We start from the raw sequence: 26,413 nt of genomic DNA, 5'->3' as shown, positions 1-26,413 counted from the left end.
GATGATTTAAGCACTTCCCATCACGCCACTGTGTTGACTTGCGGTTAGCACAGCTGTGAACATGACACCACTGCTCGCACATTGCATTGACGGGCATGGTTAAATTTGAATTTGGACTGATATATTTACAATAAAAACGCATTCAAAATGCTAGTCGATTTCACATTTTATGTTACTTACAGAAGGTGTGAATTATCCTTTATGCATACGTATTATAAGTAATAATGACACACGCACAATTCTTAAACAACATCTTTTGCACAGAATTCAATGGGATTTGAAAAGTAAAGTGGCAGTTGAAACTCTAGTGATAACACGTTTGCAGTGCATGATAGGGCTTCCTTGAATCATCCTCTGGATCCTCTCGTACTTTGGTTACGCAAACTCTCTGTTGCTGTGCGTACGTAAATTCGATCTTAAGGGCAGTTCTGACTTCATTAAGGTGGTACTACACTCCTTGATAAATTTGTGATTATTTTTGCATTTTTCTCAAAAGTAACAAAAGTTATGTACATTATAGGGGCAAGGAATCAAGTTACTACACTTGAATTTCAGTGACATGCGGTACGTTATTTATGATAAGAAAAGAGGTACCGCTAGAATGTACCTCGTTTCTTAATAATGTATAATAAACCACTTGTCTTGAATCACTGAAATTTCGGTGAAGTAAGTGGATTCCTTGCCCAAATAATAATATACATAACTTTTGTCAACGGCGTGTGGTTATTTTTTGAAAAAGATACCAAATTAGTCACAAAATTTATCAGGGGTTGTAGTACCACCTTTAAAGTTTATGTCCAAAGTATATAAAACTATATATTTTTGGGACGGAACTTTATGTCGAGGAATCCAATATGAGATGTATTCTTTAAATCTACAGTTTTTGAACCAAATTAAAAAATTACACTTTTTTACTCCAAATTTATAGCGACAACATAACAAAATAGGTCTTTCAGTTGGTTTTTCATAAAGTAGAGACATTAAATTGTGGTCTTTATTATTATTGTGGAAATTCGCTTCATTTTACGAAATAATAAAAAAAAATGCGAAAAAAGCAAAGAAAAAAGCAAAAAATGGCGAGACATTTTCAAATGTTTCATTCTATCAGTTTCAAGTGTTTAAAGGTATCAATAAATCTCATAGTCTGGTGCGGACAAATGTGTTTCTGCCCTCACTCTGCCCTTTACAGGGTCTGCGGAAAAAGGCTGCGCGTTTAATTTTTAGTTGTTGCCGGGCTTACATTGGATGCCTGGAAAAGAGCGAATTCAGTATAAGATCATGTTGTATGTTTACAAAATAGCTCCATGGTGAAGCTCCTTTTAATTGATTTCCTGAATACAACAATGACCGAAGTACATTTTGGACATATGTGATGCGAACAAGCAAAATTACTTTTGAGATACAGCCAAACAAAGCTAATTTCCTTTTGTTAAGTGTTGTTTTGGAAACTCTTTATTTGCTCATATCTTTGGAACAGCTTTTTCAATTTCAATGTGGTTTTATGTAAAATGCAGCTTTGTAAATGCTTTTCACTATCCTATACATGTGTAAGAAACTGAAAATTTAATATTTCCGAGTTCTGACTGATTTTGTTTGATCGCATTACATAATCGTTGTCGTCTCAAATGAAACGGAAGATGATGTTTCTTCTAAAAAAAACTACTAGAATATCATAATCAGATATTTGGTTATGATATGCTGACCAGTGGTTTGCTTTAAAAGAATCGTCATCTTTGATTTCGTTTCAAATGACGAAGACCAATTTCCCTAAATGAACCTGGGTCATTGTTGTATTCAGGTATTCAATTTGGAAGAGCTTATCTGTTTAGAGAGAAGTAATGATCCACTTGGTGCTAGACACCGACTCCGCTCTCACTTCAGCTGCACTGAACTATTGATCATTGAACCCAAGGGTTTAATTAACAAACTACGAACTATTTGACAGCCGTTAATCAAGCAGCAAATTGCCCTGACACCTCTTGATAAGAGGATAGCAAAATATTTTACGATTTGATTTCAGATTTATGGTGAAAATTATGAAGATAAAACTTGTAATTGGTTGTAGTTATCAAAATCAATATTTTATTATCCCCCGGTTTTTACCAATATTGACATGACAGGCGTTTGTTAAATCTTAATTTCGTAGCTTTTATAGAGTTATGAATTCGACAGAACGACGAATTACAGATTACTATAAACCGTCCCTATATATCTTGCACGTTCCACTATACCATTGCATATAGTGCTGCATGCAATTGAAGACGATTTATACTTGGATTCTATTCGGCAATATGACTTGATCGCAACGAATTATACAGGTAAATACAAGTGGGGAGCAGAGGACGTGCCCCACCGCCCAGCACACCAGTCCTATCACTGAATAACTGTATAATATTACATTATTATTAGATATTATAGAACATAATCATTACATTTACGAATTTTTGTTATCTCATTTTCATGTGAAATCTACACCAACGTATAACCAAAAAGCTAATGATCTTCTTTCCAATTTAGATTGATGTTAACCTAAATCCTCGATCCACTTTTTCACATCACCCAAGAATTTGCTCTAAGACCCATGTCAAGCGTGATATACAGCCTGTCTCAAAAAAAGTTGTGCAAGTGAAAAGCGCCCTCTTTGGAAATTAGAAAATACCGTTGTGACATGATGCTTACATCAACGTCATGGGCGTAGTCTTAGCTCTCAAATACCGTTTGTTCTGTTCAATTTGCTTGTTTTAATCTCGAGAAATGTTTATTTAACGACGAAAGGGTAAAATCACAATTGTGCCACTTTTACTAGGGAAGAGAGCTTTGCATGTAAATCAGCGATAGCATCAAGTTTATCAAGAGTTCCTTCGTGAAAAAGAATGCGTCAATTACACAATACAATTTTTTTTTACTGTTTTTACTATTTTATCATGATGCAGGAATAATGATTCTCTTTTTCCACAGAAAAGATAAATAAATATTTCACATTCTGCTGTACAATTAAATACGATTTTATCATGGTAAATACAGTTCTCTTAGTCACTCAAGACATGTTAAAACACAAACAAATATTGCACACTAAGGTCCATATGCACAAAAGAGTTAGAGAGGGTCTAAAGTTAGACCTGGTCTAACTGGAATTAAGTTCCACCGGGAATGGTCCTTAATTTACTCTTATTTCCTTCCTAGAGTAGCTAGCAAATTCTGAAGATTTTAATGCAACGTTCAAAAATAATACAAAATAACTTTGTAGAGTTCTAGGCAAATGTAAAGGGAAAATGTCCTTTCTCAGTCATGGTACTAAATTCCACTTAGATCAGGTCTAACTTTAGACCGGGTCTAACTGTTTTGTTCATACGGACCTTATTTTATATTACTTGTTTGGAGAGAAATTAGACAAAATAATACACGCGCGCTGATGTTGATGCGAATAATGCGTCTAATGCACGAGCCCCGAAGGGAGAGTGCATTAGACGCATCAGCTATATCATTGATTTTACATGTACAGCTCTCGAGACAGCTCTCTTCCCTAGTAAAAGTGGCACAATTGTGATTTGACCCTTTCGTTGTTAAATAAACATATCTCGAGATTGCAACAAGCAAAGTGAATAGAACAAACGTCATTTGAGAGCTAAGACCGTCTGCGCCCTTGACGTTAATGTAAGCATAATGTCACAACAGTTTTTTCTAATTGCCAAAGAGGGCGCTTTTCACTTGCACAATTTATTTTTGAGACAGACTGTATTTGACAATAATGCGTATTAAAGAAAGCAAACACAGCACAAAAAGAAGAAAGTTCTACCCAACAAATAATCCGTCGGAAATCTAAACCTGTTCATTTTTTTGTTGTGACAATTTGCACGGTCGTATGCAGCATCTTGTTAGCTCCAATTCGATGCTACCAAAAGCTCTAATTTGATGAAGATTATTACCCCTATTTGAAATTTGGTGCATTTTAAAAAGTTGAAAATCAAAATGATCATGCAGTTTAAATTCTAGCTCGCTTATCCGCGACCAGCCGCTGTCGACTATTCCAAATGCCTGGGTTATTCATTTGTTAATTTAAAACACATGGATAAATTGTGTAAATACAATGCTAATACTGATTACCACCTTGGGCATGATGTGATTGATATGACCTAGCGGTTGTTTCGGGCTATGTCAATGGTCGCGCTCTGCAATTCACTTCTACAGCTTTAATTTGAAACTTAGGGACCAAATTTCACGCGACTGTATCAATCAAATCGTCTCAACATAAACAGGTTTTAATTTATAACGGTTACATTAGTGAGATTGTTTGTTTATATAAAGTGTAGGACTTGAATTAATAAATCGTGATGCTTCTGGCGAGATGTTACAAGACAATTCTCGAAATAAAATATATTGATATTAATCCACGCCCGCCGATCACTTTTAAGTGATCGGCGGGCGATAAAATGAGAGTCATAAGCGAACTACTTTCATTTTGTGTTTTTGTGCAACAGGGTGGCCTTTGAAAGCAGTTGAGTCTTAACCAGCTTATTCTGATACACAACCAGCAAGGGAGTATTTATTCCGCATCATAGTACGATCGAAACATTGTGTCTTACTACTTAAGGATGACTAATTACAAAAGAAAAGGCCGGACGCTTGAAGAAAGACTGCTTTAAACACGCTCGAGGATTAACCGTATTCAAGTAAATCCATTTTTAGTTGCAAGTAAGATAGATGTATCATAGATATATATAGATATATATAGTATAGTATATTATAGATACATATAGTATATCATAGATAATTATATCATAGATACATGGTGTAATTCCTTTTAAACAACAGACACAAGTTTGGTGAAATAAGCCCTTAAGAACACTGCCATTTACAAATCTTGTAACTTTTCAGATAAAGAAGCTCATGTTTTCAAAGTCATGTTACAAAGCCTCAAATTTCCTTAACATGGAATTGATTTGCCGCCAAATCAATCTTCTAACAATTATTTTGGCATTTTCACTTGGCCTTTACAATCGCCAGTTTCATGTCAGTGCAGATGTACAAATTGTTCCTCTGTGGAGGGTTGAAACCAGCTCTCACTCAGATACTCAACCTTGTCATCTCATTACCAATGTTATAGGCGGACAAAATACGACCACTTTTACTGGGCATCAAGTTACAACTTGCAGTATACAATTAACAACATCACCAGAAACAGGAATTTTATTGAAAATACCTGACCGTATGCCTCTTGATGTGTTCATTTATGTAGAAAAGCGAGGTGATCTACTGAATTGGCAAAATGAATATGTAGTTATAACAGGAGATGAACCATGTTTTATTGTATTTTCGCATACAAAGCTCCAGCTATCTCTACAAGGTAATATCAATATCGCCATCAGTGGTATACCGATTCACCTATCAGTAGATAAGTCAATGCATTGCCCCACAATTGAATTCAATCGCAATGCTTCCTGTTTCGCTTTCTCTGATCATATTTGTTCTGTGGAGTTTCCATCTGACTGTAATGCTACTCTTGGTAATAGATATACAGAGTTCACTTGTCACAATTTTAGCTATACATCTCTGATGATCTATCCAGGTGACATTTTCATACTAGACCTATCAAACCAGAACATAGTAGAAATAAAGGAAAATGCCATTCTCACTTTAAAACGTTTATTGAAGCTCGATATCAGTCATAACATATTGTCTGCTCTACATGCTCAAGCTTTTGCAAATTTGAACAAACTCAAAGAAATGGATCTTAGTAATAATCAGTTAAATACATTAGATGCACACGTATTCGATGATCTTGTAAGTCTTAGTTTATTACATCTTGCTTACAATAAATTGACGAGTTTACCAAATGAGTTATTGAAAGGATTGAACAAATTGGAAATGTTGTATCTTCAAGGCAATCATTTACGTTCAATTGATGGGGATTTGTTTAATGAGACCAGTAAGTTGGTTTATCTGCAAATGGATGACAATACATTGACCGGTTTTCCAAGAGGGTTGTTCAGAGAGTTGTTAAACCTTGAAAAGTTGATTCTCAACAGCAACCACATAAGTTCATTAGATGAGGATGTGTTCAATCAGACTAATAAGATGGTTCGATTGGAACTCACCGACAACAACCTGACAGTTTTGCCAAGAAGTTTATTCAAATGGTTGACGAATCTAGAAGTGTTGTACCTTGGTGACAATCAGTTAGTCTCGTTAGATGCGGATTTGTTTAATGAGACCAGCAATTTGGTTTATCTGCATCTGGCTGGCAACAACCTAACAGGTTTGGCAAATGGGTTGTTCAGAGAATTGTCAAACCTTGAAAAGTTGATTCTCAAAAGCAACCAGATAAGTTCATTAGACGAGGACGTGTTCAATATTCAAACTAGTGAGATGGTTCGATTGGAACTCACCGATAACAGCCTGACAGTTTTGCCAAGAAGTTTATTCAAATGGTTGACGAACCTAGAAGTGCTGTATCTTGGTGCCAATCAGTTAGTCTCGTTAGATGGGGATTTGTTTAGCGAGACCAGAAATTTGGTTTATCTGGATCTGACTGGCAACAACCTGACAGGTTTGCCAAGAGGGTTATTAAGAGAGTTGTCAAATCTGGCCACGTTGATTCTAAAGAGCAACCAGATAAGTTCATTAGATGAGGATGTGTTCAACCAGACTAGTAAAATGGTTTACTTGGAACTTGATAACAACGCCCTGACAATTTTGCCAAGAGGTTTATTCAAATGGTTGATAAACCTTAGAGTGTTGTACATTCTTGGCAATCAGTTAGGCTCGTTAGATGAACATTTGTTTAATGAGAGCAGTAAGCTGACTGATCTAGATCTGTCTGGCAACAACTTGACAGGTTTACCTAGAGAATTGTTCAGAGCTTTGTCAAAGCTGTATCAATTATACCTCAAAGGCAACCAGATAAGTTCGTTAGATGAGAATATGTTCATTCACAAAAGTAAGATGGTTCTATTGAACCTTGAAGGCAGCCGTCTGACAGTTTTGCCAAGAGATTTATTCACATGGATGGTGAACCTTGACGTGTTGTATCTTGGTGGCAATCAATTAGGCTCGTTGAATAGGGATTTGTTTAATGAGACCAGTAAGTTGTCTTTTCTGCATCTGGGTGGCAGCAATCTGACAAGTTTGCCAATAGGGCTATTTAGAGGCTTGTCAAAACTAAACAGGTTGAGTCTCCATAGTAACCACTTTTTTTCATTAGATGAGGATCTGTTCATTAATATTAGTAAGTTGCGTATATTGAATCTCGCTAACAACAGCCTGACCGTTTTACCAAAAGGTTTATTTAGAGGGTTGATAAACCTTCAAAAGTTGTACCTCAATGACAATCAATTTGGTATGTTAGATGGAGATTTGTTCAAAAATACTACTAACTTGATAACATTGGATTTGTATTTCAGTAAATTACAATCTCTTCCAAAGCAATTGTTCTTTGGACTGCACAACCTTAGAGAATTACACCTGAATGGCAATGAATTTACATCGTTGAACAGATCATTGTTTCTAGACTTACCTAGCTTGCACGGAATTAAATTGGATCAAAATCGGTTTGTGGAACTAAGTTACGATCTGTTTTGGAAACTTGAAGAATTGACGGATCTTGATTTGGGTGACAACTATCTAGCCACATTAAATAAAACAATATTTAATGGGTTAAAAAACTTGCAATTTTTGTATTTGGAAAATAATCAACTTTATGCATTAGATATTGACATATTTAAAGGCCTGATAAACTTGCGTTTCCTAGAATTGTCTGGGAACAAGTTTGATAATATTCCAAATGTAACATATTTACCGCAACTTGCCACAATCTCCTTAATGAATAACGGATTGACTATGATAGATAAGTCTACATTCACTGGCCTACCAAAGCAGACCGAAATAATTGTTAACCAGACAGAAGTATGTGAATGTTATACACCAAACTATACTCGGTGTAGCGCTACAGATGTGCGTTCCGCGTATTTGACATGCGATAGATTATTGTCCGATAGAGTGCTGATGGTTATGATGTGGATTATTGGTTTGAATGCTGTATTTGGAAATCTGTTTGTTTTAGGGCTAAAGGATACAGAGAATAACAAAGTCCAATCCCTCTTGCTTAAAAACCTAGCATTATCTGATTTAATTATGGGCATTTATATGCTAATTATTGCATCTGCTGACATCTATTTCGGTACACATTTTCCTATGCAATCTGAAACCTGGAGATCTAGTCTTACTTGCAGAATTGCAGGAGCAATGTCAATAATATCCAGTGAAGCGTCTGTTTTCTTTGTGACATTGATCAGTATTGACAGATTCATTAACATCCGATACCCGTTCACTTTTAACAAGTTAAACAAAACGTCATCAGCTGTGGCTGTTGCAATACTTTGGCTGATATCTCTGACGTTAGGCATTGTTCCATCTGCTATGACTGGGATCAATTATAAATTTTATGAAAATTCTCACGTTTGCATTGGCCTTCCTTTGGCTCGAATTGAAAGGTTTATAAAGGAAATCTCAACAACGTATATTAGATCACCGAATGGCTTTTATCTTCACACTGAGTACAATACCAAATCCGAATCTCTCGGTAATGTTCCGGGTTTGTATTACTCAATAGCGGTATTCCTATGTCTTAACGGGATCTGTTATTTTCTTATATTGCTCTGTTATATAGATATTTTCCGTAATGTTATCAAGTCATCGAAACAAGCGGGAAAACAACTAGAAATGAAAAAACAGATTCGAATGACCACCAAAGTTGCAGCCATAGTTCTGACAGATTTCTTCTGTTGGGCGCCGATTGTTGTGCTAGGAGTTTTAGTTCAAGTAGGGGTGTTGACTCTACCTCCTTCAGTATTTGCTTGGTCTGTTACAATTATTTTACCTATAAATTCTGCGATCAACCCGTACCTGTACACTCTCGCAGACATTTTCAACAAGCGTCTTAAAGGCAAATAAATAGTACCAGCCCTTAATCAGCAAGCGCTACAATCTCGACGAACTTGTCCAAGCACAATGTTGGAAATTACAGGTCTCTGCTACTTGACAATTCATCACTAGACTGAATCATCCAGACCTTCAACATTTACGCAAAGTCATCGAATAGGGTAACGAAAAGAATTTTAAGTAATATAAAACGACGCAATTCGGAGATTCGAAGCATTCAGGCTACCTTAGTAAAAGATGCAACTTCCACCTCAGAATGTGCGTATAAATCAACTGTATCACAGGTCAATAAATAGTTTATTGCCTGATCAGTCAGCCTGATGATACTTCTTGGATGTGACGTAATAATGTCCAGATGAACAGATTCAGGTCAAACTTTGTAAAAAGTAGTTAACAATGTATTCAATATTGTCATTTTTGTTTTGTGTCTTTAACTTAAGTAATTTCCTGTATATTAATGAATATCTGATTAATACTTGTAGACATGAAGGTCGTGGTAACTTAATGCCCTAATATATTGAATTATCTACACAAAGTTGCATTCATTGTTATACCGTTAATATACTCGATCAATACTAAAACAAATGATTCAATATAAACTGGCCTCAAAAAGAAACTTATAATTTTTCACAAGGTCATATCTTAAAATCCTGTCTATAATAAAAATGAACAAAAATTACACACATGATTACTTTAATGCTCTACTCTAAACACATGTCAGTAACCAAGCAGTTCTCCAACTGACACAACAGCAAAATGCACTGCCACTGACATGGAACACCTTCCTGGACCACATTCACAGCCCAACAGATTTTTTTTGCTGGGTACCAATTATTCGCCTGTGAATGTGGTCCCGGAAGCTGTTCCGTGTCAGTGCATTTTGCTGTTGTGTCAGTTGGACAACTGCTTGGTTCTGACCAGTGTTTAGAGTAGAGTATTGAAGTAATCCTGTGTGCAATTTTTGTTCCTTTTTATGGAGAGGATTTTAAGATATGACCTTTGTGAAAAATTATAAGTTTCTTTTTGAGGCCAGTTTATGTGATGCGATCAAGCAAAATCAGTCTGAACTCGGAAATATTAAATTTTCAGTTTCGTATAGGATAGTAAAAAACAATTAAAAAGCTGCATTTTGCATAAAACCCCATTGAAATTGAAAAACCAGTTCCAAAGATATAAGCAATTAAAAAAGTTTCCAAAACAACAGGAAACAAAAATGAAATATTTCCTTTGTTTGGCACTGTATCTCAAAATCAATATTTTCGAGTTCCGACTGATTTTGCTTGATCGCATCACATATTTGTTGTTGTTTTATGTCTGTAACTTAAGTAAAAGGTAGTTTACAATTGATTCAATATTTCCATTGTTGTTCTGTGTCTGTAACAAGTAATTTCATGTACTCGTACCTTATTACTTGTAGAAGTTAAAAGAATACGTTATACTCGTAGTAATGTTCAATACTTCTTCAAATTATGCAAAAGTAGTTTTAGCAATATTGAGTCATAGTTTTATTGTTTTGTGTCTTTAATTGGTTTGTGTAAAAACGATGTATCACTAAAAGACACATCGATAATGCGTCGCCTTCTACAGTCATAAGGATGGTATAGTTATCTATCTATAGTTCGTTAGTATGATGAATACCCCCGGTGCAAAGAACCAGGAGGTCTTATTGCCGAAAAAGCTCTCACTTTCCCTAAATAACAATTGAATGTTTTTGTATCGGTAACCTAAAACACTACTAATATATTACACTAATTCAATGCCCATAGTTGCACCGTTATACTTGTAGTAATGTTCAATACATATTCAACGTAAAAATAGATTCAAAATAATCATTGTTGTCTTGAATTTGTAATTGTAATTGTAATTGTAATTGTAAAAGTAATATCATGTACCTTAATTAATATCTGGAGTAATACTTGTAGAAGTATACGTTATACAATGTATCAAAATGATTAGTACTGGTATCTATTGGTAACCATCAGTTAATGAAAGAGTCTGACACATCAAAATTCAACATGAGATCCAAATAATGTGTGGATTATTTGCCAAAGTAAGTCATAAACTATACATTCTGGATATATCAAGAGTTTCCAATGTTGCATTTGGAAGAAGCAGGCTTCTCAATAAACATCAAAATTGATGGGTACTAATCATTTTGATACAGCCTGAGGTATACTCGTAGTTACCATGGTAACGTTTAATACTTCTGCAAACAATGTAAAAAGTAAGTAACAATATTGATTCAATATTTGCATTGTTAGTTTGTGTCTGTAAGTTAAGTAATGTCCTGTACCTTAATTAATATCTTAAATGATAAATGTAGAATTGAAAAAAAAACCTTTTTTGTCTCGGTAACGAAGTTGACAAAATACGTAATATTCGTAGTAATGATCAATACTATGTAAAAGTAGTTAAAACAATATTATTGATGAACAGTATTTACTGTTGGTTTGTGTATGTAACGTAAAGGAGGATTTCGTGATCCTAGCATCCTCTTTTTATGACATTTTTCAGTAGATATCCACAAAAAAAGCTTACTCCCAAAATTTCAGTTGATTCCGATTTTGCGTTTGTGAGTTATGCATGATTAGAGACATTGCGATTTCCAAACGTAGATATCGAACGTACGTTGATCTATTCAAAACCAATCTCCTGTATCGAACGTATTTAGCTATTTTTGAAGATATTCCACGTGCGAAATCGATGTAGATACATCGTTGAAAATGCACAAAATGTGTCCAATTCACAATATGTTTAAGACAGTCAAAGATAATGAACATACGAAGAAAAGTCTAATTATGAATATGATCCTTTTTGTTTGTAACAAATCATTATAATAAAGGTACAGCGATGTGTTAAAAATGGACTAAATTGAAACGCAATATTCATACGCAGAGATTGCCCATTGAAATGTGTGTGATACTTTGCGTACAAAAAATGACATTGCGATTTCCATTTTGGATTCCAACGTAGAATAAAACGCAGATGCTACGTTGAAATATGCTGATTTTACCTCATTTAAGTCCATGCAACGCGCCAAATTTTCAGGACGAAAAAGTCTCATTTTGAAAGTAAAGTCATGATGTATGGATGTAGTGATCTTTAATCTACCAAAATATATGTTTTGGGCAACTATAATATTTGGGGAGCACAAAAAACAATTAAGTTTAATCAGCATGTAGGTCAAAATTTTAGTCAAAATCAAAAGCGGCCTGTTTGAATTAGGCAGAGACCCAGCTTACTGTTATTTTGTCAATCACTATGCCCTCTATCGACCTAGATTAGATTAAATCAAATATTATAGTCTTTTTTTTTTCTTTTTTAACACCGTATTAACGTACGTAAAAACGTAAGTGAAAACATACGTTCCACGTGCTGCGTTTGGAACATCGCAATCTCTCTATTTTCACTGCTCCATAGACAATGTGTTGTAATTTCGTTCTGGTATACCAGAACGAAATTCAAATTTGACGATATTTTTCCTAAACGAATTAATCTGCAATCTGGTACATAAACATTATGTAGCCAGAGGTTTCCAGTGGTATAAAAATCTCAACTTTTTTTAGAAAATTAGGGGGGATGAGGCTGTGGATCACGAAATACATGGCAGAAATGCTTGAAACTATGCGAAAAATAAAATTGATTCAGTATATTCATTGTTGTTTTATGTCTAAGTAGTATCAATGTATTCAGTATTTCCATTGTTGTTAAATAAAGTCCAGTACCTTAATTAATATCTGAATTAATACGCTCTTTTGTCTCGGTAACAAAGTTAACAAAATATGTTTTACTTGTAAAAATGATCAATACTTATTCAAACTATATGTAAAATATAGATAACAATTCAATATTGAATTCAATATACTTATTGTTTTTTGTCTGTAACTTAATTATCAATTTAATCAATATATTTATTGTTGTTTTGTGTTTCTAACTTAAGTAATGTGCTTTACCTTAATCGATATCATATCTGAATCAATACTTTGCAGAATTGCTTGAAACTATTCGAAAAGTAAAATTGATTCAGCGCATTCATTCCTGTTATGTCTGTAACTTAAGTAAAAATTAATTATCAATAATTTAATCAATATATTTATTGTTGTGTTGTGTCTGTAACTTAAGTAATGTCCTTTACCTTAATTAATATCATATCTGAATCAATACATGGCAGAAATTTTTGAAACTATGCGAAAAGTATAATTGATTCAGCATATTCATTCCGTTTTATGTCTGTAACTTAAGTAAAAATTAGAATCAATGTATTCAATATTTCCATTGTGGTTTTGTGTCTGTAACTTGAGTAATTTCCAGGATCTTAATAATTATATGTATTAATATTTGTAGAAATGAAAAAAAAAAAAAAAAAAACCCGCTCTTTTGTCTCGGTAACAAAATACGCTATATTCTTATAGTAATGGTCAATACTTATTCAAATTATGTAAAATGTAGTTACAACAATATTATTGATTCAATATTATATTTATTGTTGTTTTGTGTCTATAACGTAAGTAATTTCCTTTACCTTTATTAATATCTGAATTAATACTTGTAGAAATGTTTAAGACTATCTTCAAGTTGTTAAAAGTATTTAATCAAAGTAGACTATGCGAAAAGCATGACGTCAATCGGGGGGGGGGGGGGCATGTGGACGTGTCCTCCCCCAGCCCACCATATTTTCTGAATCCTTAAACAAAATCGGAGCAATTTTGAGTTTTGACCCCTGTGTAAACTTTGAACCTGAATTTTTGTCGGAATGCTCAAGGGTGCCCAATATACCTCAGATATCAATATTAATATCAACTTTACACTCATAAACAAGTTCTATCCGACTAATAGTGATACACGTTTTTACTTCCAAACCGCTGGGAGTAATTTTAATTAACTCCTTATTTGAAATCAGATTGTTTTGGTGATAGGGGGGGTCCAATTGGGCTATTCCAGTCAAAATACATACACCCCCTGTGGAAGACATGACCTTAATCTCCCACACAGGAAGTGTGAATTTCAAATGGGGTTACCTGAATGGGTGACTCCATTGATAATATACACCCCTGTGAGTCTTCTTTGTGAGATAGGGAGATTTAGGTCATGTCTCCCATAGGGGATGTATGGATTTAAACTGGAATATCCGATTGTAAGATATAAAACACATACAAATTCGGACTAATTCGCTTTAACTTCAAAGTGACTTCACGTACCTAATTGCTCCACCATAACGCTCGCACCTATAGAAATAACCATATAGGTTCTAACAGAGAAGATGAGAATATTCTCATCTTCTCTGGTTCTAATAAACCAATTCAATAATTATTCTTCATAAATGGTCTATGTTCAAAGTAATATCCTGCACAACATTACTGAGCCTTTATACTTAAGATTCAAGTTATTGAAAAAGCTAAATGATATGTATTCATTGGTATCTTGTCATTAACTATACTTCAAAGTGATTTCTTGTATTTCAATATTGCTCCCCAGCAAACACACACCGTTTTACATAAAAGGTTTATGTCGGAATATATACAGCTTATATGGTATAAAAACGTGTTAAAAACATTCATAAAACATTTTTGAAAACGTGATGCAAAACATTCTAGCAGAATATTATTTAACTGTTGACAAAATATTTTGCAAAAATGTTTGCCCAACATATTTTACACTGACGTTTTAAAAACATATTCATGACCTTTATATAACCCAACATTTATAAATGTTATTAAAACGCTTTGAATAAACGTTTTGAATAAACGTTTTGCATAAACGTTTTAAGAACTCTTTTGTGTTTGCTGGGTCAACTGTTATTCACTGCAAAAACTCGGGTAACACTTCTGGTGTTATTGTAATACCTTCCAGGTGTCAACAATGACAACAAGAGTAAAAATAATACCCAAAAGTGTTACAAAATAACACCCTTGGGAGCGTGCGTGCATTCTTTATTGACTCCAACCGGTGTTACTTTTTACACACGAGTTTTTGCAGTGTATTTGTAAACGAAGAACTATGTAAACAGTATTCAATATCCTCATTGTTATCTAATGGAGTAGAAGAACTATGAAAAAACCGTTTATATAAACCGTAAATTCCATATCCTCGTTGTTATTCAGATTATTTGATTTATCGTCAACAAATAGTGCTCAAGAAGCAATTAAGCACTAGCGCTCCAGAATTTGACACTGGTTTTGGTTATGATTATGTTTAATGCATAGGGTTAGTGCTCTACAGTTTGTGCTCCAAGAACACTATAACTTCATTGCTCCAGGAGCACAGTGCTCCATAACATCTCTGGTGCTCCATGTGTATTATGTGTTGAAGATAATTCAAGTTTGCATGTTATTCAATCAAAAACATAAAAATAGGCCTACCATGCTTGTGAAAACTGTGTTTGCACTAAAATTAAAATGTATTTTATTCACTGAATGATGAATCTATTGTCCTTTTTACTTTGTATCGCCAAATAAGATGGATACTATACGAGTGGATATTCATACGTAGTGGTAGATAAAATGATTAAAGAGTTTAACTTCAACACTACACTATTTTTCGCTCACCTGGAACGTTTTCACTAGTTCGACTAGCGTCTTCAGCAGATGGTGATGCTGTGATGATATCTTGTCTACAATCGGGATATCTCTCACTGATGACGTCATATGACATATAACATCGTAACATCCTATGACGTCATCCTGTCAATCATATGACGTCATCAGTGAGAGATATCCCGATTGTAGACAAGATATAATCACAGCATCACCATCTGCTGAAGACGCTAGTCGAACTAGTGAAAACGTTCCAGGTGAACGAAAAATAGTGTAGTGTTGAAGTTAAACTCTTTAATCAAGATGGATACTGTTTGGCAAAATTCTTATACACCCTTAGCGTAATGCAAAGCCATTATTGTAATATTTGCTAAGGAGGACGCCTATTTTTCAAAATTCTCTAGTACGATTTTAACGATGTATTAAGTTAGGTGCTGTAGTTTTGAATAAAAACGACGGAGTACTTCGTAAAATTATCACGATCGAAATATTAGTCGAAAACGCAGGCGATGTTCATAACACTGTACGTACACTAGCGTGCGGGAAGGTCATAGCACATTAAAAGGTCCGACTAAGTAGCATTCGACGGAGTGGCTCGCATTCTTTGAATTGCCATGCATCATCTGTTTGGGTCAAAATTAAAAGGGGACATATCAGCGAACTTTGTGAAAAAAAATACTATTCTATTTCTTATGGAAATGTTACAATATGGCTTTAACCCAATTGGGACTAAGAACCAATTTATTCTCTAATTTACCTTAATTTCACTTCAACTAATTAATCAAATGATTTTAAAGAAATGTTCAAAATGTCACAACAGGGTCACTCTAAGTGGTAAACTTTGGACGTTTGGATATGATGTTAGTAAACAATGAAAGATTGTAAAATGTAAGGCATATCTATGGCACTGGGAAAAGTGTTAATGCAAAACGATTGGTTGCAAATACAAGTTCTAATTTGGTTATTATAATTTGCCAATGCTATTATTTTTGACGTTGTTTCAAGCAGAACTTTTCTATTTAGAACATATAGCCTTGCATATTTGATTCTTATGGTTTGTTTCCCCAAAGGCGCCGGTTCGCTACATGTATCTCTAAGGACCGCTATCTCTAAGGACCGCTATCTCTAAGGTTCGCTATCTCTAAGATTCGCTATCACTAATTACAAAAAAAGGTCCACTATACCTAAGGTTCGATATCACTAATTTGAAATAAGGTTCAGTATTTCTAAGGCTTTACACATTAGTGATAGTGAACCTTAGAGATTGCGAACCTTAGAGATAGCGGTCCCAATGATTCTCGAGTACTAATATACTATAGGATAAGCCACACGTTTGCGCAAAAGAAGTCAGTCACACACTTCAATGCGCGTTCATGAATGTGATGGCTTGCGCTGTGTAAGAGGTTGATCTGTGGAAGAAGTGATGCATGTTTACGTCATCGTTTCAAAAAAAAAAATTGCGAAACCCGACGAACATTTGGTTGTTTGTTTTCCATTACTATCATATTTTAAAAAAACAAGTAGCTGAGAAGTTAGCTCAATATGCTAGGAAAATATTATCTGCGATGACCCGCATGTTGACTTTGGCTAAATCAGCTGTATTTTTCCTGGAAAGAGTACGTAAAATAGCACTCGACGTCCGCCATCTTGGATCAATTTGGTGCACTGAAAATGCCCAGCAACTGTCAATCAAATACGATTATACGAACTTGTCAATTTAATACGGGATAAGTCTGTTCCACTGTGGCAGAAGTACGCACAACGTTGTTGTGCGAATATGCGTAAAATTTAGGCTAAGGTGCCTGAGCGTTACCAGGGGGTTACTAGGTGTACTGAAAAAGCCTAGCAACTGTCACTCAAACTGCCGATGTGTCAATTAAACTGCCGTAAAGTGATTTCACTTTTGTGCAGGGTCCTTAGAGATAGAGGGATGTTGCGTCCCAAAATAGGGGTTCAGTTTTATTTATGATTTATTGTGTTGGAAACGAAGACAGCAATAAAGAATTAGAACAAGTGTTATTAGTTTTTTATTCAATACCAAATAAGATTCTGAACATAGCCAAGTATATTTAATTCGCATGTATGGTTTTCGAATTATGGGTTATTTATTGCCAATGATTTATTGTGTCGTAAAAGGCGAAAGCAATAAAGAATTTTATATACAGAAAAGAAGATATTTACATTTGGCCCCCAAGTGCACCCATGACCTTTGACCTCTGAGTTAAATAATATTAGTTCTTCTGTATCGTGTCCTCAATTATTGGCCATCCTTATACAATCTGCATGGAAGCTTGTCCTTTTTAAAGCCTCTTCTTGTTTGGTATTAAAATCATTCACCGCTATTTTACATACTACAATACTAATTTGAGAGTGCTCATGAAATAGATCATGAAGCTAGTAGCTTCATGATTAGATGTTGCTTTCACGTATACTGAAGTATTACTACGATAATGGCAATGGAAATAGGTAACGAATATGTGTTTTATATTGGTTTGTTTGTTTCCATGACTGTTTTTGAAACGAAAATCTTCTATCATAATGATTTTAGACAATAAAACAATGAATGTAGTTTTGTCTCATTGTAAAAAAATTGAATATATAGAGATTAAAACATTTACATGCTGCAAATATTGACCACTTTGGTAAGCTTACGATACGGCGCTTTAATTTTAATTTTTGTCCTATGTGCTTTTCTTTCAAATAAAGGCTATGAAGTATTCGACAACTGTAATTATGATGGCGATACCGATACATGTGCATCGGGAAAACCCCCACCATACTCCTCTGTACATGATGCTAGTCAGAATAAACCTACATCAGTGAGTCCGGTAAGTTCTGTTTAAATCACAAAGCTATAAATTGTGATAATCTCCAGCGGAATCAATGTTAAATTTGTATATCAATTAACATCAAAACTAATGAGTACCAAGTATTTTAATATAGCTATAGTAAATGTTAGTAACACTACACATTTCCACAATGTTAACCTGCATAGTGAATGATTATGTTTATTGTTATATTTTATCCCATCGATCATCATCATTGCACTGTTTTTCTATGTTAGTAACCATGGTAACATTGTTATAATTTATCTTTATCTTTATGCAAGGTTTCCAATCAAAACATGATGTGCTCCATCCCGCCGATCTATGAGAACTGGATAGTTTGGTACATAACGTTGGCTGGACTGATTTTGTTTCCCCCTATTGGAATACTGGCATGCATTAAATTAAAACAGGTATGATCATAAATAAATTTATTCAACGATATCAATCAGAAGTAGATTAGTCAATTATATGATGCGTAAAACGTGTCTCCCAGGAGAGTAAATAACATGTACCTAGCAAACACAAAACGTTTAAATGTCGGATTATATGGGTATAATGGGTATAAAACGTTTTCATATAACCTTCAAAAGCATTTTTTTGCAAAGTATTCTAACATAATGTTATTTAAGTGTTGACAAAATGTTTGGCAAAAATGTTTGCAAAAATATTTTACAATTATAATATTTTTACAACATTTTAAACATTTTGTTATATAGTATGTTTTCATACCAAACGTTTTGAAAACGTTTTCATGATCTTTATATAGAGCGACACTTAATGTTATTAAAACGTTTTTACCAAAACCAAAATATAACATGTAAAACGTTTTGTGTTTGCTGGGTAACTGGGTGGGCCATGATCTTTATATAGAGCGACACTTAATGTTATTAAAACGTTTTTACCAAAACCAAAATATAACATGTAAAACGTTTTGTGTTTGCTGGGTAACTGGGTGGGCATTGCCCACCAGATTATTTTGCCCACACAGTAAATTCAACTTGCCCATTGCACACCCAAGTACATTATTTTGCCCCCAAAATGGGCACCACATGCTTATCATAAAACTAGTAAGATGATGAACCATTTCTGCAGAGTAGTAGTATGTTGATCTTATAGGAAATGAGTCAAGGAAGCCACTGGTCATATTTACATTTCCATAATCCAGTTATTGACAAATAATATAATTAAAGACCGAGATAAAAAGAATTTATCGCGTCTGATGTCACTGTCAATTACGATCCTCGATTGGTTTACACAGGTTAATCAGCGCGTAAAAGGAAGACCGATCTATCTGGTGCTGATCGGAGAAAAGGAATAGCAGCAAATGGCGAAACATTTAGTACTTTTACAAGGCAAAAAGCAGCTTTTCTAGACATTGTGGACATGGTGCCTTCACCAAAGAAAGTTTCCAACTATAAAGACCTAACTTTTGAGATGGTTTGCATGTCGAAAGGTGCAAAATTAACAATAAGGCGCCCAGTTATAAATCCGTGTTCAGCAAGTCATCATCACAACACTTGTAAACAAACCGTGCTCGAGTTTGATTGACAGGTGACGTCAGACGCGATAAATTATCTTTATCTTTGTCTTTCATTATAGGTTAAAACAATTTTTTTTCGCAATTTCTCCCCTCCCAGTGAAAATCATGCACATGTGGAAAAATAATAATCCATTACAATGATACAATGAGCCCAGGGATCTCACGCATTGAACCCATACCTTCCCTTTTGAGTGTGGGCTTTATTTTTCTCAATATTTGTGCGCAAACACCGTTAGCTCAGGTACCTCTATGACTCACCTTAACAAATTCGATAGGCAATTATTATTCTGAAATATTTGTTGCATTGGTAAGTATGCCTACACTGAGTTTTAAAATATATAATGTTCCAAGTTGTAAGGGAACGCTAAAGGGTAATAATTATCAATTTAGTTTCAGTCGATTCAAACCAATAACTTTTAAAAAGCTGCCAGCCCACTCCTCAAATAATACACAACAAACTTTTAAATCTTCATATCATGTTCATATTCTTGGAAACATATGAGTTTTCCCATATGACAAAGTAATAACATGAAAGTGGAAAAAGGGGCCTTCAATAAAAGCATTTGGTCGTTATGAGTTTCAGGATTGATTTTGATTTTGGTCACGTGGTTTCCTATTATCCTGCCTAAGCTCTTAACTGACGTCATTACCGATACCTTTGTCTGTACCTTTTGTTAGAAACTTAAAACTGGTAGAAAGCAGTTTCGGTTTTCATTTCCGTATGTTACATAATTCTATAGCGTATTGTCCCTTCAACAATAAGAGACTTAGTTGAATAGAAATCAGTTTGACCGTCATTACAAAAGAGTTTACTACTTATCATAGACATGATAGAATTGGCTAGTTTCATTCACAGCCGATTTCTGTCGGTCCTAACATTCGTCGTTCGTAACAGACAATGCAGTCTGGGCGCGAGACTACGCATTGGTGCTTCGAGAAAGTCTGATCTCCGATTTTTGTCGAGGAGTAATGTGGAAAGATGCAACAAAGTATCCGCATAGAACCACAAAGTTAATTTAAGAAAATAGAAGATTAGGTAAAGTAGAAAAGGTTATTTTTCAGATCCAATTATTCTGGTGCTTACTCAGAAATATTTTAATTCCTATCAGGAATCTTGATCACTCTGATGTGGTGTTTCTAGATGTTTGATGAAACGGCAACACTGTTTGGTCTTGATGACGTTTCCAAACTTCCTGGTTGTCGTTTTATTGATGCGTTGATCGTAGATCTTATCTAGTTTGTAAGCCTCCTCGTCTTTGTTCATGGTGTTATGCCGGCCATGCCCCCTACTTCTTATCCAGATTGCCTCCTTCAGCCAACGTGTGTTGTTTTGTCTGCTTCTTGGTCAATGATCTGTGCCTCCTCCCACCCAATTAGGTGATATTTTGCTGCTACATGTTCTGCTATTGCTGATTTATGAATTTCTGATATTGAGACTTTTCTTTGAGTCCTGGGAAAGCTTTTTGCACTCACTTTCTCAGTTTCTGTTTTATGTTCTGAAAGTCTTGTACTGAACAATCAACAAGTTTCACCAATGTATGTTTTGGGACAGTTTTGGCACGGTGTTTCATAAATAGCCTCGACTGTCTGCAATGGGCCGCGTTTATCCTTGGGATGCAGTTTGCCGTTTCATCAAACATCTAAAAACACCACAATAGAGTGATCAAGATTCCTGATAGGAATTGAAATATTTCCGAGTAAGTACCAGAATAATTAGATCTGAAAAAGAACCTTTTTCTGCTTTATTGAACTATGAACGATCTGATGAATCTGTTTCAAGAGAAGATTAGATTCCTATAAAAACGAAACAGTAATCTTTAGCGTGGTTCTATGTAATTTTTACATAGAATTTTCATCATCTTTTCAGTCTTCATTTTCACTCAATTCAACCACAAATTTGGGCTGCATAAACTTAAAATGACTATAGTCTGCCTTCTAAACCAGAACAATTGTGCCTCGATTGAGTATCACAAATCGTTATATGATGTACAGTTGATATTCATAATTATATTCTTTTAAACATAGGATGTTTTTAATTTGGTTGTGAAATAATGTTTTGAACATTTTCTGTGTAACTTCTTTATATCATAGACACATACACATCACTCAAAGATGAGAAAATGTAATTATCTTTGCTCAAAATAATTTTACTAATTTATAGCTTCATATACCATTGTGTACTGTGTGATATGTATTCCTGCTCCGAAATTGTAACTGAATAAGTTGGCAAATGTTAAGAAAAAAAATATATCACCTTTGAATTAGCCAAAGTTGATTCATATGATCAGATTATACTTGTTTTATAATATAGTGCCCAATTTTTGTGGACACAATAATTTACTGGGTGGATATTTTTGGGCAATGGGCAAGTTTAATTTACTGGGTGAGCAAAATGTCCGTCTTGTTATCTACCTCCCTGCTTTAAGCTCACATCTATTGACATCACACATGTACCCAAGGGTCATTTGTCCAAGTCTCACTGAAATACATCAAAGCATGTGGGAGAAATCAAAAGATGTACAGAAAGACGGACGGAAGATGGTCATTTCAAGCCCCTTCCGGACCGTTCCTCGTCGGCGGGGACAATAATTATGATAACAAATTGCTTTAGAATGTTATCGACTCTCGGCTTGCTTGTGCAGTGGCATAATAGCTGTAGGAGTTGTGGCGCCTGGGGCAAGGATTCCAAATTGCCGCCCCCTGCAACAGCCCGAAAAGTTGCCCACAATTTTTTAAAAAGTGAAGAGAGAAAAAAGAAAAGGATAATAGGCGCTAGCAACCTAAAACCAAATGTTTTTATGTACAACGCCATTTGTTTGACAATATTTAAACATACGACCGTTGACAACCTAAGACAGCCCACCTTGCCAACGAATGCAAAAGTGTATAACACATTATGCCCCATGGGATAGTATGCACTTCCGGTGTGGTTACCACAAATCACTACGTTTTTGTTCACACCGTTTAAACGAAAAATATCTCGGGCACTAAATGAGGAAAATATGGGTTTTCTTCTGATAGGCTACCAATATCTCTAATTTGGGTGAAGAGGCTGTCGATCGGGTCAAGGACCTTTACACACAAAAATATGGTACAAGAAATGAAAGCAAGTTGCACCAATTGGCTATAAATTAGTAATTAATCATTATCAATTCATTGATAATTTTTTCTAATTTCTTTTCACCAACTTCCTGAAAACTTTCCCCAAAATTAGGAGTACAATTATTTCCCAACCCTCTTAGCGAATTACAGAATAATTGACACACGCCCCTGAATACGGGGCCATATTTAAAAATAAAAGTTAAAAATGACGGTCGAAATTCAACTGTTTTTGACCATTGTCGATCTGGTGTGCCCCTGCTGCATGATGTGTACATCTCCTTTCGTTGCTGAGATCAGATTTTGTCATCATATTTAGTTAATTTTAAAGTAATGTATTAAAATTGTTTATCTATAAACCACAGATGCAGAAGAGAAAAGATGCCGGTGACATAAACGGAGCCATCAAATCAGCATATTGGGCGCTTGGATTAGATTTGACCAGTGTGTTGATAGGAACAATTATAATTGCAACGGTTCTTGTTTTATGTTTGGACGATACCTATAATCCGACTTGTTTTTCAAAATGCGATTTAAAGCCATAATGTACGATCTTCAAATGTGACGTGTCATCTCAAAAGGAGACACTTTTGGGCAGGATCGTAAAATGGAGGAATAGCCAAAAATCTGCCTGTGGGTGACTTTTTCACAATTTGGGTTTGTTGCAAATTTGTGATGTTATTAATGTTAAAAATATTTTCTGATAGTTTCAGATCGGAATATAACTGGCATCTTGTATTTTTTGAGACATTTTTCAAGTTAATTCCTACTCTCAACATTGTCAATACTATTTTTAAAGGCCGATACCTCAATTTCCAATTTTATAATACCATAACTACCTAACTCAATATCTTCGCTTAGGAATGTCCGCTTTCATTGGAGAAAACGGCGTTGTGAAGCAAAATATCTCTATATTTAAGATATGTAATATCCTCAAAATTCATAACTTGTCCAAAAGTGTCTCCTTTTGACATGACACGTCACAAATATGAAATTGCTTGATTTATCAAACCTGATTTTTATTTTGCATATTTGTAATGTTTTGCACTTGACCCAACTAAATGGAATCAGCCAATTTCGTTATGTTTGTCAAGTCACCCAGAGCAATGTCATAATTCAGACCATAAAGTCCGCCATAGAACTCCACATTAAACGGACAAATGAACCAGAGAGGGTTCTTTTCCTTACCTTTACCTTTACTTCATCTTAAAATGGACAAAAACCTTCCTGACAGTTATTGCTATAATATTATTGTATGGTCGGTCAATGGCGTCTAATATGACCCACAGGATGGTGCCAAGTAAATGAGAATACAATAAAAAAACATGAGGGTCGTACACCTAATAGTTCTATAGTTATAAGACAAATCATAAAATTTTGAATCCCTATTTTCAGGGTAACCCATTTCTCCCATGCTTAAACAATCAAACTGCAATTCCACTGATAGGTTTTTAATTATATAAAATATTATAAAAAATAATGTGATATATTCAACTGTTTGAGAATATAATCATATCAAGAGAATCTACACCATCATATCACCCGGTCTAGTCTATTATAGCTGGGAATAAAATCAATTCATCTCAATATGCAACAGAGGAATGTGATCTTATTGTCCCTGAGTTTACTATTCTATTCGCCGTAGAAGTGACGCCATAATCTGATTAACTACTATAGCAATAGGGGAATACAAGTTTTGAATAGATCGACATGCACTACAGGCAGGTTGCACTCATCACCTCTGTATGTGTGCAATCATATGTTAAATACAATACCACTCTTTTCAAAGATACTAATCTTACAGGTGCGAGTAATTAACATTTTCTTTGACATCTATGGTTCAATACATCGGTACCGCGTGAACGTTGTAGTGCAGGGCGATATAGTGAAAATTGTATTCCTCTATTGCTATGGTAGGGAATCCGATTACGGCGAATTCGCTGTCGAAGTGACGTAATAATCGGATTAACTACCATAGCAATGTGGTAAACAATTTTTGAATGTATCGCGCTGCACTACAAGCAGGTTGTACTCATCACCTGTGTATGTCTGCAATCACAGATTGAATGCAATACCGCTCCTTTCAAATATACTAATCTTACAGGTGCGAGTGATCAGCTTGATATGGTTCAATGCAGAGGTACCGCGTGAACGTACCAGTGCAGCGCCGTATTTCAAAAATTGTTTTACCCCATTGCTATGGTAGTTAATCCGATTTATTACGTCACTTCGATGGCGAATACAGGCCATTTAAAGACACGACACAACAATATTATAGGTTTAGCCTGTATGTTTGAAAGAAAACTCATAGCTGCATCAGTCAGTCGTGAGCACGGTCGCTAATGAGCTGAATCGGCTAGTTGTGAAATGAGGATCTCGAAGAATCTCATGGTTTCTCGCTCGCAATCCGTGTACAATAATTTGGATAAAATCACGCTGAGCACTGGCTGACCTGAAAGATAACGTGTATACTGGCATCTGTTTTTTGAAAAACATTTAAAAATTGCTTCCAAATTGCTAAGGAAACATGTACATTTAATTCTGTGACAAAAAACGAGACGAAGTTTGCTTTATTTTTGTTGTTTTTGATCATTTAAATGACACTAACTTTTTGTTCATTTTTCCAAATTGAAAACCTTAGGCGACATTCGTCTACCTCCCCTCCGATTTACCTAATCATGAACTTTTTTGACTTCATTTTCACGTAGTTCACATAATTCCGCTTCGTTTGGTATATTTATGTGTTATTTAGATTAAGTGTCTAAATTATTCTTCAAAAATGATGGAAAAATGCAAATTTTACCGAATTGCAGGCCTTTCTCGTGGTATTTTTTGCGTCACCTATCAATCAACATTCGGGTTGTACGCGCCCTGACACAAATACCGCGCCGGCGCGCGGTTAACTTTGCGTGACGCTCGCGCTATGCAAGTGGTGTACAGTGTGATACGCGTTTAAGTTCGCCACAGCATAAATAAGTAAACAAAAAGTTTTAAAAAACCTGAATATTTTCAAAGCTCATTTCATCTTCGCCGATAACTGTCTACCTCCCGGGTGATTTACGTCAATTTGTACAACATTTTGTGATTTTTACGATTGTGTTATTTAAATTACAAATACAAAATTACGTTTAAGTATGATGCTTTTTTCCCAACTTTTTACTGAAATTGTTTAGTTCAAAACACACGTTTATTTTTCAACTAAATAATCTTTGATTTCCTTCTTTTTTTGTGACAGGCAAGTTCACTAGTTTGGAATGCTAATTTGAGAGAGTGATAATTTTTCGTGTTAAAATAAAGAAATTAGAGCTCTTCAAACAGGGATATGTCATGGGCTGATTGTTCTCGTACCTCATTTTACATTTCCAAAAAAGTGTCTACCTCCTGGTCGATTTACGCCAATTCGTACGGATTTTTCGAGGTATTTGTATTCAAAACCTTTGTATCGGTCAGATTTTTGAATTATACGAATGTGTTAT

The 26,413-nt window shown here is 34.9% G+C and overlaps 1 protein-coding gene across 1 annotated transcript; it reads left to right on the top strand.

Moving 5' to 3' along the window:
- Positions 1–17,838: 17,838 nt before the first annotated feature.
- LOC140165448 (uncharacterized) lies at positions 17,839–24,531 on the top strand. Its single transcript, XM_072188742.1, has 4 exons — positions 17,839–17,936; positions 18,177–18,298; positions 18,580–18,708; positions 23,303–24,531. The coding sequence occupies exons 1-4, from the start codon at positions 17,921–17,923 to the stop codon at positions 23,480–23,482; spliced, it is 447 nt and encodes a 148-aa protein (XP_072044843.1). The 5' UTR covers positions 17,839–17,920; the 3' UTR covers positions 23,483–24,531.
- Positions 24,532–26,413: the final 1,882 nt, after the last annotated feature.

The sequence above is a fragment of the Amphiura filiformis genome, chromosome 12 (genome assembly GCF_039555335.1).
Source record: "Amphiura filiformis chromosome 12, Afil_fr2py, whole genome shotgun sequence".
NCBI lineage: Eukaryota > Metazoa > Echinodermata > Ophiuroidea > Amphilepidida > Amphiuridae > Amphiura > Amphiura filiformis.
The sequence above is the reverse complement of the archived record's forward strand: the minus strand, read 5'-3'. Positions and strand labels throughout refer to the sequence as shown.